The following is a 19,058-nucleotide window of genomic DNA, read 5'->3' as shown; positions in this document are numbered from 1 at the left end:
TGACTTCAGACCAGGTTTATATCAGATGCCCCAACCTACAGAACTCAGATAAAGAAAGGCACTGAGGCGTGGCTTGGTGACGCAGGATGTGACTTTTAATCACCTGCAGAGGGTGCCTCCGAGGGGACCTGGTAACAGGAGCCTGGAAACGGGGCCCCGGTGTGTCGGCAAATCATGGGGCCATTTTCCACAGGGGTTTCCAAAAGCTATGAGCACGGCGGTCCCTGTGGGTCTCACTGCGGCTTGCCTGGTGTTTGTACCCCAGGGACAGCACTGGGCTGGCAGGAGCGCACCTGGCGTTCTGTTGCTGGATGAGGTAGTGGCTCACCAAGGACAGGGCCGTGCCACCGCTGCCGTGGCCACTGGTGCCAAGGACGAAAGAAGAGAACAAAGCCTCCTTGCCCCCGAAGACGGCCCTGGAGCTCACGGTGGAGTCCCCGTGCCCAGGCCGCTCGGCTCAACGAGTCTCCCACAGTGCCTGCCCGCGTGGTGCGCAGCCTTCACAGCCCTCGAGGGGGTTAGGACAAAGCCCAGCCCAAACACAGCATGCCCCACTCCAGAGAGCTCGCGCCAGAGGGAGAAGGCTGGGTTCCACGCGGGAGCACTCCCATGTGACCCCCTTCACACCACCTCTCTCTGGTGAGAGAGAAGAGAGAGGGGCCGGGAGGAGGTGAATCCACGCTCCTCACTAGCACACAGCAAAGTCACTGCTACCCCACGGGTCCCACTGCCTTCAGCTCTCACCCATGACATGGGGACAACAGCAGTTCCCAGCTAACTGGGTGCTTTGATGATGATATTATGTCCTGCGGGTAATGGGATCAGCGCGGGGCTGGGTGTCTATTTTGTGCTGTGGTTACTGTTCCTCACTCCCCCAAATACACTGAATTAGCTGAAGTGTTGTCTCTGGAGCCAACAAGTAGTCTAAGGAAAGTGAAAGAAGGGTTGGGTAGGAGGAAACACGGGAGTGGAGGTGAGAACAGAACAAACATATCTATGCCATGAAAACATCATACATGTGTACGATACACATACAAACACTCTTTTATAAAAAGCTAATGAGATTAGATTAGCTCATTTATTTTGGACATCTTTGAAGACAAAAAAAAATTTTTTTTCTTGGTACTGGAGATTGATCCCAGCCGTTTTTATCCTGTCTCACTGAGACTGCCCTTGAACTTGAGATTCTCCTGCCTCAGCCTCCCAAGTTGCTGGGATTACAGGTATGTGCCACCACAACCTGTGGAGTTATGTTTTTGTAAAGGGTCAGTTGAGTCTGCTCCTGAACTGGTTTATGTCCACTGTGCTCTGTGATTATATAATTTAATTAACAAATGCAAAAAGAGAGTTGCTGATTCTAAGAAAACTTAGTTGAATGCTTAGGAACAACTTGATAAAGATGAGTCATGAAAGAATTGTCAAATCAGGTATAGGTGAGACAATTTATAACAGGCTGTAAAAGGGCCAGATGTGGTGTTGCATGCTTATGATCCCAGAAACTTGTGAGGCTGAGGCAGGAAGTTCACAAGTTGGAGGTCAGCCTGGGCAACTTAGTGAGAGACTGTCTCAAAATAAAAACAAAAAGGGCTAGGGATGTGGCTCATGGTAGAGCTCCCCTGGATTCAGTCCCCAGTACTGGGGGGGTGGGAGGGAAGACTGTAAAATAAAAATAAAAATTTAGAAGGATTCTATATTCAGATTTTTTTCACAAACATCTTTTAGGATAACATTTATCATTTATAACGAATTGTTCTTTTAATAATGTTCAAACAGCCAACTACTAAATTTTGGTTTAAACTGAAGGGCTAACAATTCTCAATGTGTCCTCTGTGCAGGAACCTTGCTGAGCACCTCAGACACATACTCTGGTCCCATCTGTCCCCGTCAGACTTCTAACAAGGAGAACTACTCTTGGTGCTTCCGGCCACACGGCTGGGAGGTGTCAGGGCCAAGACGTGAGCCCAGAATGTCTGACGTCAGTGCCTCTGCCCTTCACCCTAGAACCCAGGACAACACCTTATGGTCTAACCAATTAATGTTGCGGAACGAACTCCACTGAGAACCAGTTCCTCCAGACTTTGTTGATTTCTGGAATGTCAACTTTGATAGACCTGTGTCGTCTCCTTACTAGTCCTGCTTTGGTTAAGCAACAGAAACAAATCATTTCACCTCTGATCATATAAACTCCCCATCGTGGGGACACAGAAACCCATGGCTGCCTTCCCCACAGCACAGCCCTGGGCCTGGAGGCGCTCACCCATCCTCCCCAGCAGAATGCAATGTGAGCACAGTAAGAATCCGACAGGCAACCTTCCTCCTGAGTCGCAGGGTATTAACAATGCCGGAAAACACATGGCTTCGGCTACGCTGAGCCCCATACCATATGGCAAGAATTGTTACGTAATTTCTAAGTCAACAGTTCAGACTCTCTGGGGCCAGAGAAGGTTCACATCCACCCTGACCCCAGCTATGCTGTGGCACAGGCTTTTGTATCTGGTGTGAAGATTTATAGAAAACCAGGAAGGAAATGAAAACCGAGGTTACTGGATGTCACTGTCATCTACCAACATGGAACAACATTTTAGGAATTTTTTTTTTATATATATGTAATTGATTTGTTGTCCAGAATGTGGTAATTGCAATCTGCGGTGATGGAAACATTTATGAAAAGCACTTGGGGTTTATTAGCATTGACTCTCACATGGTAACTTTATCACCTCTAACTCGGACCTCGCCACGTGCGCAGGCACACGCGAGGATGCGGGCTCATGGGGTGATGCCACGCTTGGGGCCCAGCGCTGCCGCTGCTCAGGATCTTCTCAGTCCAAGCACGAGCATTTCTGCTTCAGACTCAGGCTTATCTGCCAAACTCGCTCAGAACTACCTAGTCAAAGGGCAATACAGCGAAGAGGTAACACATTTAAATGAAAAATGCCTCAAAGCATGATTCAGTGCAAGGCGAAGCGCTTAACAAAAAAGGCTTTGATTTTCTTCTGAGAAGTCCGCTGGCGCAGCTGGACAGTCTGCATAAAATGTCCCCCCTCCACCCCGTGCCTTTTTTTGGTACTGAGATTGAACTCAGGAGTACTTTACCACCGAGCTACATCCCCAGCCCTTTTTTATTTTTTATTTTGCAACAGGGTCTTTCTAAGTTGCTGAGGTAGGCCTTGAATTTGTGATCCTCCTGAGTCACTGGGATTACAGGAATGTGCCACTGAGCCCATTTCTAATGTGTTTCTTTCTTTTTTTAAATCAGAGAGCTGGAAGGGATCTAAGATCATACCAGACCAGTATCTTCTCTGGTCACAGATGAAGAAAGAGACCCACAAAGGTTATCTTGCCCAAAGTCTAGCAGCTTGTGATAGAACCAGGTCTCATTAAATCCCAGTATAATGCCCTTTCTTTCCAAAGTACGGATGCTACTACTACCCTGGTTACTGTCACAATGAGATGACAATAATGCACATCAAGGGAGGGTGACCCTGCGCTGGAGATTGCCTTATCACCTCCAGTTACTGCGTGGGGAAGCAGAGGTCAGCGAGAGGCAGTGCCTCACACTGACAGAGGGCGTGGGGCCGGGACTGACCCAGACAGTCTGGTGTAAAAGCCCATTTCCTTGGCGGCTCCACGCAGTCGGGGATTGTGTGCTTCTGCATGGAGAAGACCGGAGGAGAGGCTCTTGCTCTAGCTTTTAACCAACAGCGGAGCACGATCGGGAACACGGCATTTTCACACACCACATGAATGTGGAGAGCTCTCGCCTCCCCTGGCCTCCCCTGGCCCTCCCAGTCCACTTGCTCATCCTCTCCCTCCCCAGTTTTGAGAGCGGCTTTGAGAGGCCGGGTTCAGTATCAATGATGCCATTATCCAGGGAGCCTGACAAATAGGTTGGTTTCAGGAAATGTGGGCTCCCCCTTCCGTTTCCTCCGTTTCCCACCAGAGAATGGAAGCTTCTATCTTAATGTGTCTATTCACTGCTAAAAACTGAATTCTTTTTAAATGAAGAAAAAAGGAAAATCGAGTTAGTATGAAAACCCAACAACTAACCTACTATTAATGCATTTACTAGACAGATTATTTATGGCGGATGAAAACTTGAGAGACACGCAACCAAGAATCTCACTTTTTTGTTAATATAAAAAGGGTCTCTCTCTCTATATGAGCCAAGAGACCCTCATTCAGGTTTAACTGAAACATAATCTTGATGTGATCCTGTAGTTAAAAATTTAGTAAGATGTAGGCTCTCAGCCCATTAGAAATCACTTCTGTCTTTTGACGTATTCCCAAACATGCTATTTGTAATGAAGCGCTACAGAAATCTCTTAAGTCCCACCATTGAATTTTATCAGCTGTACGTAATAAAGTTATATCTAGTTTTTTTTTAAAAAAAAAGAAAAGGTTTGTCCTCTATGCTGGAACATGAATGACCCATTGCAGAAGGCTGAAGTGGCCTTTGTGGGCCACCGTGGAAGATGTGATTCCAGCAGGTGCAGAAAAGAAAGAGGACTATCTTCCGAAGCATGATTCTAACCACATGGCTCCAACAGCCCTTGTTTTTTACCTTATCAGTACCATCTTCTTAGTTTAGCTTCCAGGACTTCCTGTTATCTGGCCTCGATCAACACGTACAAATAGGTCTCCCACGGCATCCCCCCCACATGCAGCTTCTGCTCAGCCCATTTTTGCATCTTCCCTTATGGAAAAGTGAGATGAAGTATCATTTATGGGTACCTCCACTAAGCAGCAAGCAAAGCCACCTATTTACCACAACCACAACCATATGACACAGGTGCAGTCATTTTCATCTTACAGAAAAGAAATGATAGCTCCAAGAAATTCATCGTCCAAGAGAATCAAAGCACAAGCCCTGAGATGCAAACCAGGTCTGACCTCCAAGTCGCCGAGCCTGCCTTGATCCCACGTCATTTCCTCACCTGGTGCCTTCTGTACCCGCCTTTGACTGAGCTTTATGTTTCACTTTTCTTTTTTAAATTGATAAGTAAAAATTGTACATATGTATGGTGCACAACATAATGTTTTGATATATGCATGCCTTATTTTACCACGTGATCATTGAAGATTTTTATGCCCAATTTTTTGCAAAAAAAAAAAAAAAAAAAAAGTGGAGAGTAACCATTAGGTGAAGCTTTTCCAAAAAAGAAATCATGTCAGTATTATTTAAAAATCAGCTAATACTAAACTGTCTTGGGTGCAACAATAGGACACACGGACACTTGTGACTGAACATCATACGGTGCCGATGATTATGCAGAGAAGCAGAGTACAGGGTGGAAGGGCTAAATCAGGCTGACATCACAGCCCCTCAGATACTCCTCAGTTTTCCTCCTCAGCTTAGCCTTTATGCTCAGTGTCAGGCCCCTCACGATGGTTTCCTTGTAAACTTCAGCCTGTCCATATTTAATCTCTCTTTGGATTTTCCATAGTACTTAAAACCTATAAAATGAAATGTTGTTTGATAATGCACTGCTTTTGCTTCCACATATATTTTTAGACTTCTCAAGGGCTCCCTGGCTCTATGCACAGCAGGAGTTTCATGAATCCTTCAGGGATTATTCTGAGGTATTCTGGCTTCCTGGTTGTATGAGAGGAACTGATGTGAGAGGCCAGGCTGAGGCACAGACTGGTGGTGGGAGGTCACAAACCAGAGCGTGGGAGGGCAGGCTGGGCCTATCTGACCAAGAACCTTCAGTGCAGTCCAAGGAGTACAGATCCCCAGGTGATGAGCATCCCTAGAAAGTATGTGGGGACTGCACAGGAGAAGCTCCAGCCGAGGCAGAGGTATCTGGCTGCATTGTGGACAACCGCAACTAAACAGTAAGAGACACTGGGCTTTGAGTGGCTAGAGCACTTGCCCCCATTCGTCTCTGCAACTGTAGGAGATATTTTACTTGTGTCGACTTAAATCTAAAAGCACACATCCAGAACAAAAATACACATAGTGCTACCAGTCAAGACAAACGACTCCACACTCTGTAGAATTCATTATCTAAAATCCCAAAAGGATGATTTAAAAAAAAAAAAAGACAATTATAACCAACATTAAGCACTAGTTACCTGTTTTAATAAAATACTTTGCTGAAGTTGCAGGAATGATGTTTGGACAGGCTGATTTTACCTAATGTGAGCAATAGAAGGAATCTTCCTGGTTCGTGATGATGAAGATTTGAAAAGATTATACGTCAAATAATTTTTTAACAAGTTTGCTTTAGGTAGAAAGGAAAATATGTGAGATAATTATAGTCACCTTGATTTAGGTGTTCACTACATACATATATATATTTCAAAACATCACGCTGTTCGTGATAAATATATGCAAACTCTGTCAATTAAAAGTTACTTAAAAATATTTAGGGACACAATTAGAAGGAAAGGAACCAATGACTTTCTTCACCAAAACAAATGCTTCCCTCCCTAATTAAAGCAAACGTGACGGATGCCTAGCAGGGCCAAGATTCACCAGGGTCACCAGTCGTGTAACACAGCAGCAGGCAGGAGTGCCACGTGGAATGGGGTGAACACGTCAATGGCTGTGAAAGTGGGGTTGGGGCAGCCTTTCCCTGAGGAGCATGGAATTCTGTCCCTGTGACCAGGGACTGCATCGCTTGGGACCCCAGTGGGTCTAGGAAACCAGCAGCCCCTGTGCTTTGCCCACACACGTAGTGAGAGCAGGAGTTGCTGAAAGCCAGCGTCGGGGAAACCCACCGTGGAGGACCCAATGTGGCTCCCTGTTATCCCCAGTGCTGAAGACAGTGCTGCCCCTTTACAGGTGACGAACTGGACGTTTACCTCCAAGGCTGCTCGGCAAGTGCGGGGCAAAGCCAGGGCTTGAAAACAGATCTACTGCCTTCTAAGCCCAAGTGCTGGAATTTGAAAGATGGGTGTGAATCATGTGGGGGAACAAAATTCCAGACATCATTAGAGAAAACAGATAGGAGGGAAGAAAGGCCAGAGGACCAGGTGCAAGGGCCAACTTACCGGCATATTTTGAGGTGTTAGACTCATCCATGGACCAAAAGCAATAATCAAAGGCAAATACCTGAGTGGGAGAAAAAAACATCAAACTTGAAAATTAACTCTTTATGAGTAAATCTGGCTTCAAATAATAATGATGATGACGACGATAATAGTGCACTACTGAAGATGAGCAGGTGCCCGCCGCATCTCCTGGACACTGCATCGCGTGAAGTGCCGCTCAACATCCCTTCCCATAGGAGAGTAGCTGGTATGTGAATATAACTGCATGTCCAGAATCCAAAACCCAGACACCTTAGCCAGATTTAAATAAATACACACACACACACACACACACACACACTAAAAAACACAAAAAAAAAAACCACAAAGACCTCCAATAACTCTCTTCCAAATGTAGTCCTAGTGTCTGCTAAAACCTTTGGCTGGATATTTCCAGGCTTCTCAAGTAAGACTACAATGATAAATGTTCCTTTAAACCAATTGTTTCTCCATAGCGAAGCTGAAAACTCCCCACACCCCCCGTCCTGGATAATTCACCTTTGCATGTGTTAACTTTCCAAATCGCTACTGAGCTAGGTCTACTATACACCAGGACAACTGATGCTTCTCCCTCCAACCACCATTTCCATGCACAGTACCACCACCTGGGTTCCAGCATCATTATCAAACGCTCAGAGCCCTGTTGCCCAAAGTGTGTTCCAGGGAGTGGTCGTTTCGTGGGATAGTCCATGGGAAAAAAACATTAACTCATCAGAAATGGTGCACACGTTACTCTGTTGGAGATTCTCAATGCAGTTCTTAAACATTAACAGCTCTGAAAAGTTCTCCAGTAAAGAAACTCATTTGATGGTTGGGCTGTTTTGATTTCCCTGATTTGGTGAAGGTACGCTTTTTGGGGAATACCTATTACATGCCTTGAAACTAGTGTTTCTCAGTATGGCCCTTATGGGGGCAGGAGCCATATCTAACTCATCTTTGAAATCTGCACTGTTCATAGTAGTTGCTTTAGAATTATTACTTGTCTAATGATCTGCTAGGAGCCACAAGCAAATATACGATGTATGGCACCATTGGTTGTAAAGTGACGCCAGCTAGCCACTGAGATGATTATGTTAAGATTTACATTCATATGGAAATTGGACTCCCGCTGTTCACCTTGGCCTGCTACCGGACTCATGTTACCAGACTCTTGGAGAGTTCCCATTGGTTGGGGAAGGATAGTAGGAGGAAATTCCGGGGGAGGTCCGGGGGACCCCGGGTTCCGGGAGACGCACAGTTCCGGTGGACGCCCGCATGGGAGGACCGGGTTTGGCTTGCCGGCGCCTACAGAGTCTTGGCGGCTTTTTCAAAATAAAGTTTTGTTCCTGCTTGAGTGGCTCGTGATTCTGTGCCCAGCCAAGACTGCGGCAATGATCAATGGCACCAAAACTTTGCAAGGAAGCAAAGTGTTTTACGTCACAAAAGACTGAGTTACACTCCCACAATTTCACCACTCCACCTACTTTATTTTAATGCTTTTACAACTGACTGAATTATAAAACTGCATCCCATTTACATCATGAACCCCAGATTCAAATTCAGTTCGGATACGTACACAAACATTCACTCTGGCCTTATGATAGCCAAGTTCAAATGAACAGTATGAAACAACTGTTTGGCCAATGGACTGTGGAACATTGACTGCATTCCTGACTTCTCTACCACCCAGGCACAGTCCAACTAAACTTCCTGGCCCTGAGCAGGACTGAACTTCAACCCTTCTCCCAGGGGATGCAGATCTGTCTTCCAGAAAAGGAGTCCCCACAACCTCCCTTTAATGGCACCTTGTAATACCTGTCATCCCAGGGCTTTTTCCTGTCCCTTTGATCCACGCCAACTCCCCTTACTTTATTTGAAATGGTCAACAGAGTCTACTTTCCAATATTTAAGTATCTTTATACTGTAGCTCTCTGGAATCTCAATGAGTTTATTTAGTAGTTGCTTATATAAAAGGAGAATAACCATCCAGGTGTAGTGGTGCACACCTGTAAACCCAGTGACTGGGGAGGCTGAGGCAGGAGGACCTCAAGTTCAAGGTCAGCTTGGGAAACTTAGCAGGACCCCTTGTACCATAAAGAGAGAAAGAGAAAGAGAGAGGGGGTAGGGAGAGGGAGTGATGAGAGAAAAATAATCATTTATTTCCCATATATTAAGTTTCCATGCCTGCCTACCTTAATCTTTTGGGGTGTGGTATTAGGGATTGAACCCAGAAGGATTCTATCACTGAGCTACATCCAAGCCCTTTTTATTTTTATGAGATTGGACCTCTCTAAATTGCCCAGGCTGGCCTCAAACTTGAGATCCTCCTGCATCAGCCTCCCAAGCTGCTGGGACTCCAGGTGTGTACCACTACCCCTGGCTCTATGACTGACTGGATAGTGACGATTAGAGAGCTCTGGATTTATGTTTGCGGTGAGGCTATTTAAAATGAAATGAAATCCACCCCAGATGCTGTGGGTCTTCCTGTAGGAATCATTGCCAATTCTGTGACGATTTCCTTTTTTTTCTAACAGTTGAGTGCTTAAAGCTGCTTTTGCTAATAAAAAGATGAAAATTTCATTTTAAGCCTGTGCTCCATAAAATTCAGACAAATATTAAAAACCCACAAAGGACCCCAATGTATGAAAAGGCAACTGTTCTTTGTGGGCCAAATATCAACCTCTCTAAGCTGAGGATATCTTGAATTTCAAAATCACTGAAAATCAGTCAAGTCATATAGGTTATTATTTTAGTGTTTATAAGAAAGCAAGCCAAAGCCCGGAGATGTGAGTGATTTCCCTAAAACCCCTCAAAGTAAATAATTAAGAAAAATCCTTATTTTTTTCCTTTACTCTTCAGCTAATAGTAATTCCCAACCCTACTTCCACACGGGGACTGGGACGGCACTTTGTAGCTCCTGTGGCACTCATGCACACAGGGTCCCTTCTGTGCCTCCGCTGTGTGGGTCCCACTCTAATGGTGAGCTACTTTGTGGTCTGTGTACCTCACCGTGCCTGACGACGTCCTGTCCAGACCAGTCACTGTGTATATATTTTTCTTTTCTTTTTTTTAAATTTTTTTTTTAGATGTTGATGGACTTTTATTTTATTCATTTATTTTTATGCAGTGCTGAGAATCGAACCCAATGCCTCACCCAAGCCAGGCAAGTGCTGTGCCACTGAGCCACAACCCCAGCCCTGTATGTATGTGTATGTGCGTATATATACGCACATACACATACATACAACTAATAACACAGAAAAGAGCATGGAACAGACGTGTGAACTCTGTAAATAAGCACAAGTGCAAGACACAGGATGGACTTCCAGATGTAAGTTTTGGGGGATCTGGGTTCCTTCGATGGTCAAACATGGGTTCAGTCTCTAAATCAGCACTGGGGTCCTCTCTGGCACCAGCACACCCTAGTTGCAGTGGACAAACAAGTACGGCCCCATCACGCGCAGTCTGTACTCTGCCCAGGGATTAGGGCAAGTGACTGTCATGAGAAAAATTATTTGTCACAGCCAATTCTAGGAAATTTTAAAGATGTTTTGGAAAACTTCTTTGTCTTAGGCAGTCTGATCATTTCCTTTCAATCTTGTTGGTACACTAAATCATTCACAAATGATTATCCTTTTTTTTTCATAGCCAAAATTTAATTAGAATTGAATGACACATGAATGCTACATGAGGAGACATGATTTTCTCAGGACTTACAGTAATCTTGATTTTCTAATTCAACATCCATTGACATTTCAAAAGACATAAAATCGGCTTTTTAAGAGTTATTCCTTTTTGTTCACTTTGTTCACTTCCAGAATTTTTTTTTCAAAGTCACCACATTAGAGAAACGTGTTATTTTAAGACTCTAACTCATTCCATTGGAATTCCTCAATATCTATTTAGTTATTCATTACAAGTCACTAGCATCTGGACTGGACAGTGAGAGATGGAGGATTTCTTAATGCATACAACTAAGAAAAAAATCAAACTGGAAACTACGTCTAAGTTTTATAATTCACCCACACCAACCAACATTGTGAGAACACTTTTTTCTTTTTAAACATCTATTCTTTAGTTGTAGGTGGACCCAACACCTTTACTTAGTTTTTATGTGGTGCTGAGGATCGAACCCAGTGCCTCACGCAAGCTAGGCGAGAGCTTTTGCTCTGAGCCCCAGCCCCAGCAACCCCACTCCACCCTAGAACACTTTCTGTAAAAGGCTTCACACCTCCCCAACTAGCAAAAGAGCCAGAGCTACAGCTGTTCTCCAGTCCTCCTTACAACCTGAGAGCCACTGTTGTCCTTGTTTTCAACAAAATTCCACCCACCATCTCAGAATCCCGCTGCTGCCTCCACTCAGGTGAAGGCTCTGGCCAGTGTTTAATTCCCGGGAGCTTGCCACACACCTGCTGCACCTCCGTCTGCCTCTTAACAACGTGAGCTTTGCATCTCTGTGAACCACTGAACATCTAGTAAAGTTACCAAAACGGCATTTAATAAGACACGTGTTGAGTGACACTCTGTGGCAATGGAGCCCCAGCACTCGCAAGCAGGATGCACCAGGGTCAAATTCCACTCTTTTCAGCAAAATTCAATTTACAGTTTAAATATATGGAAGCAGTATCTTCTATGTTTCCTGGAAGAGTAGAAGGCACGGGCATTCTAAGGAACATCACCTATAATTATTTTTCTGGTCCCTAAAAAACAAAAGTGGAGGCACTTCCAATGGTGTCACCTCGGTGCCCTTCCAAGAATCCCTTCCTAGCTCTGTGCTTTCCTGTGTTCTCCACCTGCAAAATGCTTCTTCTAGAAAGCAATCTGCAAACACCTGCTTGCCACCTCTTTCGTTTTTTTTTCTTTTTTTTTTTTTTTTGCTAGAGGGAACTCAGAGATGTTCCTAGGTATGTTTCGTGTCCTCTAGTTGCTTACGATCTAGCGAGGAAGACAAAACAGCAAAGCATTATTCCTGAAGATGCACATGTTGTTTCTAAAGCCACTTCAATACCTCCCGTCTCCTCCCCAGGCACAGTGTGGTTAAGCTAATACTCAGGTCCACATAGCTTCATTTGATGTGAAGAAACACTTTGAATAGACACATCAGATTTCTGCAGTGAGTCAAAGCCCACCCTATGTCAACTGCTTTCTTCATTAAACTCTTCCAATGTCCTCTCAAATGTCACTCCCTTATGAAAGCTTCATTTAAGGATACTGCTTCTTATTACTCTGGATCCCATACCTGCCTGACAAGATTTCATGTGTGTGTGAACGTGTGTGTATACGCACACATCTGCGTAAGATTCCCTTTGTTCTATGTTATTAGTTCCTAGAGGACAAAGTCTTGGTTTTCCTAATCTTTCACTATTATGCCAAACAAAAGTACTCTGAGAATTTACACCTTGGAGGAACTTGCTGATGAATTACCTCTGAATTAATCCTGAATTAAAACTGTATTTTCACATATAATCACTGCTTCAAATAACAGCACAGAGCAGTGAGTGCAAATCCTCAGGAGTCTGGCCAGACTTGAAGAGGTCACTTCTGCTACAGGAGTGACAAGACTGGTGTCCCCTGTAGTCAGTATCTGTGTTCACTGGGTCTCAGTGCTTTCCCCAAAACACGGGCACAAGCCACCCATTCATCTGTATATGTGTCTCTGGTCGGCCACCCCCACAGGTTGCTGGGCCCCACCACTGACCACGAACTCCTCCAGGTATACTGAGCGCCGTGAGACGCTGAAGGAGAAAATGAGAAACTGGAGAACTGTGCAATCCCTTTCTTCTGCAGTCCCTTTCTACTGCCCGTCACCTCCCTGGCCAGCAAGGCGTACCTCACTCTTGTACCTTGTATTAGTTCCTACAGGACAAAGTCTAGGTTTTCCCAATGCCACCTCCTCCAACACTCTTTGACTTCCGCTGTCGAGTAATTCTCCCCTTCTCTGTGCTACCTTGGCCAACAGCTGCGCCACCCAATACACACTTACCGACCCGGATAAGTGCACGCAGCACATGAGGAGGGGATTGTGGGAACTTAAGCAAAACACCTAATACAATCCTCGGCACGGAGCTCAGCTCAGGGGGCACCTGCACCCCTACCCACACTAACATCAACCTTCAGGCCTCCTCCACAGCCGCCACCCGCGGGCGTTCCTTAGGCACCACCAGTCTGAGGGCTTTGCCCGCTCACCCAGCTAGCTGGGAGGTTTCCTGAGCCAGAGACTGTGCAGGACACAGTAGGTAGGTGCTCTGTATTTACTGGATTAAATACACAGAGAACAGTGAACTGGCAAAGAAAAAAGAAGAGTTGTTACAGACTGTTTAGTTCTGCGTCAAAATATCCATGCAACACACGCACTTCCCGGCTCCTGAATCCAAAATCCAAGGGGCTTCCCTGGGGGATGCGTCTGCCCTGAGGACTCGCCCTGCTCTGTGAAGGAGCGTCTCTCTCCTCTACACTGTCTCCATCCTCTTTGAACAAGGGGCCCACTGTCCCCATCTGCGGACCCAGCTGCTGCTTGCTGCTCGCTCTCCCACTCTTGGAAAGCTCTGCCGAGATCTCCCTGCAAATCCCCCTTTCTCCAGTTGTAGGGATACTGGTTCGTCAAAGTCCTGTTTTGTGGTTACTTCTCCACTGCCGATTTGCAAGACTACACTTACAAGACAATGAATGCACTATGTTTCATTTCCTGTAGAAATTTCCCTTCTAATGCCATGCTTCAGTACTCGGCTCATTTTCATCTCTTTCCCCTAACATCTGAGACATTTAACAATGAAGAGTCATTTAACAATGAAGAGCTGCACTTCACTCACCATGGAAAAGCTGGACTGAAATCACACAGGAAGCCCCGCACCAAAAGCCTGCCCATTGCGGGACTGTCTGACCCGCGGCTGTTGGCAAATGTCACTCAGCCAGCACAGACTCTGGCCTGTGGGAACGTGTCTGCCAAGGGCCACAGAGAAGGAGCGCCAGGGCCATCACCGTTGCTGCTACTTAGCTCTATTGACAGACCTACCTTCCTGTTGACAAATCTGTCAAGTAACTGCTGTCTTTCTGTGATGTCATTAATCATTTCCTTTATATATGTCTCTATCTACATACCAAACAATGAATTGGGTTACACAGTCAACACTGCCCGACTGCGAAGGTGTCAATGCATCTCAGAGATTCACAGCAAACGGGCAGCATCCTGAACTCGGTGAATTCACAACAGCTTCAGCAGGCAACTATGCTGTGAAATTACTGCACTGGAATGTGGTTCGAAGTCCTCAAAGTGCAGAGAAAATTCCCTTCAAAGAACTCATCCATGCTTGTATTCTTTTATAAATTTGAAAACAGGAAAGAGTTCTCTCAGATTCTAGACAACATTATAAAAACAGAGCTTCCATTTAACACTATGCACATGTAAACTAATGGTGCTTAAGCAACGAAGCACTGACTCAATTTTGACTCTTTCAAATACCGTACGCCTTTCGTGTTTAATCCTCCACTGAGCATCTGCATTATCTGTCTCTCTGATAGCTGAGGGCTGTCACAAATGCACAATCTGTGGTTATTTCTCATTCTTCCGTGCTCTGATTACTTCTCAGAAATCTAGCCCCTCAAAGAACTTCTCCACCAGCACATTCAAAAGGTAATGTGAATATCTTCAAACACAGAATATCCCTTCTTCAACAAACAGCCGACAAGGTAAGCGGCAAGGGTCTAAGCAAGTACTATATTATCCTACACACCATCTCTGACAAACGGCTACTGAGGCTCATTACAAAAGAAAAAAGAAAACTCAGTCACCCAGACATCACCTGCCACGAAGGACACCTGGGTCGGTTCAGAGCATGCACTCAAGACCTCCGTCATGAGCCCATCTCCCCTGCTGGACCAGGTCAGCACACCCAGCCAGAGAGGAGGAGGCTGGGCTGATCCAAGGCCCCAGGTCCCCAGGGCCTAAAGAAGGCAGCTCAGGGGCTGTAAATATTGACTCTCAGTCAGCTCACACTAGAAGGAGCTGTCACGGAGGTCACTCTGCAGGGGATGATTCCAGGACTCTACAGGGTCCAGGAGGCTTTCGCTGTTCTGGACAGGGAGATGGAAATCTTTTCCTTTTGGGACCCATGACCCGAGAACCTGGTACCCCACTGGCTGTACCTAGAGGCATCCATAGGCATAAAGCCATGAGGGGGACATGGGCTCTGACACAGCCAGGCACAAGGAAAGCAGAGGGAGGTAAGTCCGGAGAAATATCGAATATAGAAACAGCACTACGGTGCGCTGTTTCTGAACATTTTTATATTTAAAAAATAAATAAAACCTTGAGAAATGTTTTGAAATGTGGTTTAGGACAAAGTGTGATAAATTATATCACTGTTCCAAATCACTCACTGCCGTCCCGTAGAGGACCACCTGTTCCCACCTATTGCCATGTGACCTGTAGTACCTGCAGTAGAGAGGGGGAATATAATTCCTGACCCTACTCGTAAGAGGCTTGGTCGTGTGACTTGCTCTGGCCCATTAGTTGCAAAGTCTGACTGGCAGTTCTGAGCAATAGCTTTACCTTCAGCCACCACCTGGAGTGCCCCCACCTCGCCCCCCACCACCTCCATCATATAGCAAGTCCTGGACAGGGGCTGTCCTTGAGACTGAAGCCCAGACTAAAGTCACATGGTGCACAGTCATAGCCAACCTCGGCTGACATGTGACAACAGAGAAGAGACTTTTGTGGTCTCAAGCCACTGAATGTTTAAGGTAGTTACTGCTGCATCGCTTAGCATAAGCTGGCTCGTGCAAACCAGCTACTGTAAGGTAGATAGCTACCACTCAGCAGTCTATCCTGCGTCCTACAGCCAGGCGAATTTCTTGCATATGCGGTTTTGATCACGTAACTTTTCTATACAAAATTCCTAAATGATCTTCATAGCCCACCAGCTGAAGGTCTGACTCCAAAATCCTCCATAAGCTACCTACTGTCCCCTTCACCTGCCTTGTACTCTAACCAGAGTACGCAGTGCATTACTTCCTGACACATCAATCACTGGCTTGTTTCTGTCCCTTACTACCATCTTGATTCCTGTCCCAAATTCAGCTCTTGGAAACCTTGCCTGTGCTTGGAAGGCTTCCTGAAGTTCCCAAGTTGCTATGAATTCTTTCTTCCTCTGAAGTTGCAAAGGACTGAAGTTTTGTGCCCAGGGACATCTACCATAATCTGTCCTCTGTTCCTTGGACCTCAATGTGTGATCATCCTCATTGCATTAAGAGTTCTGGAGAGCAGAAACTCTCCTCATGGAGCTGCCTCTCGAGCCCCGTGACCTCCACGACACCTCTCGCAAGAAGTCCTCATTTACTGTTTGCCCTAGTCAATGAATCTCAAATGGATCAGTAAAAATGATGCCGCGGGAAGTGAGATGGGGAAGGCTATGGTGCCACGCAGTTCCCGGGCTGTGGCCCTCCTGGGCGGACACAGAGGCACAGGGGTGAGGGAACAGCAGAGCTGAAGGCCAGATGCTGGCACGACCTCTGATCCCAGCCCTGGGTTTGCTCTCGAGTAGCTGAACGATAGATAGGAAGATGATGGAAGCCACATGTCATTCAAAATGTCCCCATACACACACTGGAAGTAAAGAGTTAAATGATTTTAATAACATTGCATGATGACACAGGCATATAACACAAAACATTTATACAAAATGTTTTAAGTCTGACTTTTAAAAGCCAACACAACCGTTAGAAAAAAACTCTCTCTCAGGATCAAAAGAATCCTAACTTGGAGAGAAGGGTAAGGATTCTCAACCCGGCCACCTTACAGAGAAATATCCAAAATATTTCTCTGACATGCGATGTTTCTCCCCTGTAGTAAGTTCTAGAAATCTGGCGCGGGCTTCACATTCACCACACATCTCAGTTCTCACCAGCCACGTATCACAGGCCTCAGAGCCACATGGGGCTAAATGGCTGCCGCACTGAATGGTGCACGTCCAGAATTTGCTTCCTGAGAGGCCTGGTGCTTTGCTGTCGGAAATTTAATCAGCAAAACAGAGGAGGCAACAGAGAGGGAGGGCAGTCACGACCGAGAGCAGACTGAACCCACCACAGCTCAGCAGGCAGAGCTGGGCCGGGGCTTCCCTTGCTCTCTGAGCAAGTTTTGCAAAGGCAGGTTTCTGGTGGACAGGGTGAATCTCCTTAAAGGATGCGGCCTTCGGGAAAGAGCAGGTTTATTTTGCTCCGCTGTCAATATCTTCAGCTCCCGATTGGGTCAACAAAGTAGACACATAAAAGCAGGATCAAACACCTTGAGGTGGAGCGGGTCCTAACCCACTTATAATTAAAAGAAAGGGAAAAGCCTGCTGGAGCACACGGGGGTCCTGGGAGTCCATCATGATCTGTCCTCTGTCCCTTGGACCCCGACGCGTGACCATCCTCACGGCGTTAAGAGTTCTGGCGAGCAGAAACTCCTGGGGACTGGGGAGGCGGCGGCAGCAGTCACAGGCTCAGGGTCAGCCTGGGCAACTTTCAAGACCCTGTCTCAAAATAAAAACAAAAAGGACTAGGGGTGTAGTTTAGTGGTAAAGAGTCTTGGGTTCAATCCCCCAGTATGGAAAAAAACAAAAATTGAATTCACAAGATTGAATTATTCAAATAAATCATAACTACATTATGATACTGAATAAAATCATCATGAATTTAAAATGAATAAACTGGGTTAAAATGATTCTAAACAAAGTGATTTTGCAGATATTTACATTTTCCTCAAAACTCCGCCTTCTCACCCTTTATACCCAACAAAGAATAACTCCTCTGCTCCCTCTGTGCCACTTCCTGCCAAAATCCCAAGCTGATCTGAAGGTAGCTAAACTGAGCAGCCATTTCCCTCTATCTCTTTGGCCTCTAGGACAGAAACCTTGGATCACTTCTGCAGTCACAGGGAGCAGGAAGGACACACCTACTTCAACTCTGACAATTACGTGACAAAGGTTCCTTATTGTCTTTAACTACAGAAGAGGAATGGAGCAGGTGTCTCCATGTTTGGCCCCAAACCTTTTCTTCTTCTTCTTAAGGGAAGCAGAACTCGTTCCCAGAAACACTGCAGGACGTGCAACTGGTCCAAGTATCAAAAGGTCTGCACACTGCCTGAAATACATGTTCCCCAGGCAGGAGCACAACCTCATAAAATGGAATACTTGTCCAAGAGAAAAGTCCAGGGATATGGTGAACACAACCTATACCGACACACCTTTGTATAAATTTCCCTTTTCATTTTGGCATGCAATATTACACAGGCATATTACACAAAACATTGAACAAAATGTTTTAAGTCTACCTTTTAAAAGCCAACACAATAGTTAGAAAAAATCTCTCTCAGGAACAAAAGAATCCTAACTTGGAGAGAAGTGTAAGGATTCTCAACCCGGCCATAGTAGCAGCAGGATTTTTCTTTTCTTTCTTTCTTTTCTTTCTTTTTTCTTTTCTTTTCTTCCTTTCTTCTTTTCTTTTCTTCCTTTTTTTTTTTTTTTTTTTTTTTGTGGTAGTGGGGATTGAACCCAGAGGTGCTAAACAACTGAGCTACATCCCCAGCCCTTTTTTTTTAAGACAGGCTCTTACTAAGCCCAGCTGAGGCTGGACTCGAATTTGTGATCCTCCAGCCTCAGCCTCCCCAGCTGCTGGGATTACACGTGTGTGTGGGAGACGAACCTTGCATGTGACTGAGTCACACTCCCCAGCTGGACCGTGAGGCGCTCAGTCACAGAAATGTGGCAGAGCTTTCCCCACCCTTCTTGGGTTCGAGGGTCAGTGTCTCGTGCATGGGTGTGTCTTGCTACAGCCCCATGGGTGAAGCTACGCTCACCTGTTCCTTTGTAATCTAACCCCTTGCCCTGTTTAGGATAGAATCTTCCTTGGAAGTGCCTTGTGTGTGTCCCCTGCTCCTACTGTGCCCTTGGGTGTGGCCTACCCAGGTGTCAGTCAACCTGCTGACAGTGGACACCATGAAGATATAGACTCAGCCCCCTGAAACCTGACCCCTTGCCTCATTTGAATACTTCTCCTCAATAAAAGGG

At 45.7% G+C, this 19,058-nt stretch overlaps 1 protein-coding gene across 6 annotated transcripts in view; it reads right to left on the bottom strand.

The window, feature by feature from the left end:
* The window catches only part of KIF13A (kinesin family member 13A), a 180,101-nt gene that overhangs the window by 86,795 nt on the left and 74,248 nt on the right, over nt 1-19,058 (bottom strand). For all 6 annotated transcript variants that reach the window (XM_081295321.1, XM_081295324.1, XM_081295325.1 and 3 more), the window contains exon 4: nt 6,997-7,057. In XM_081295321.1, coding sequence (XP_081151447.1) covers nt 6,997-7,057 — 61 coding nt within the window. The remainder of the gene's footprint in view (nt 1-6,996; nt 7,058-19,058) is intronic.

Source organism: Spermophilus citellus (genome assembly GCF_964194105.1).
Source record: "Spermophilus citellus genome assembly, chromosome: 5".
Classification (NCBI taxonomy): Eukaryota; Metazoa; Chordata; class Mammalia; order Rodentia; family Sciuridae; genus Spermophilus; species Spermophilus citellus.
Note: the sequence above shows the minus strand (reverse complement) of the source record. Positions and strands in the feature narration are given on the sequence as shown.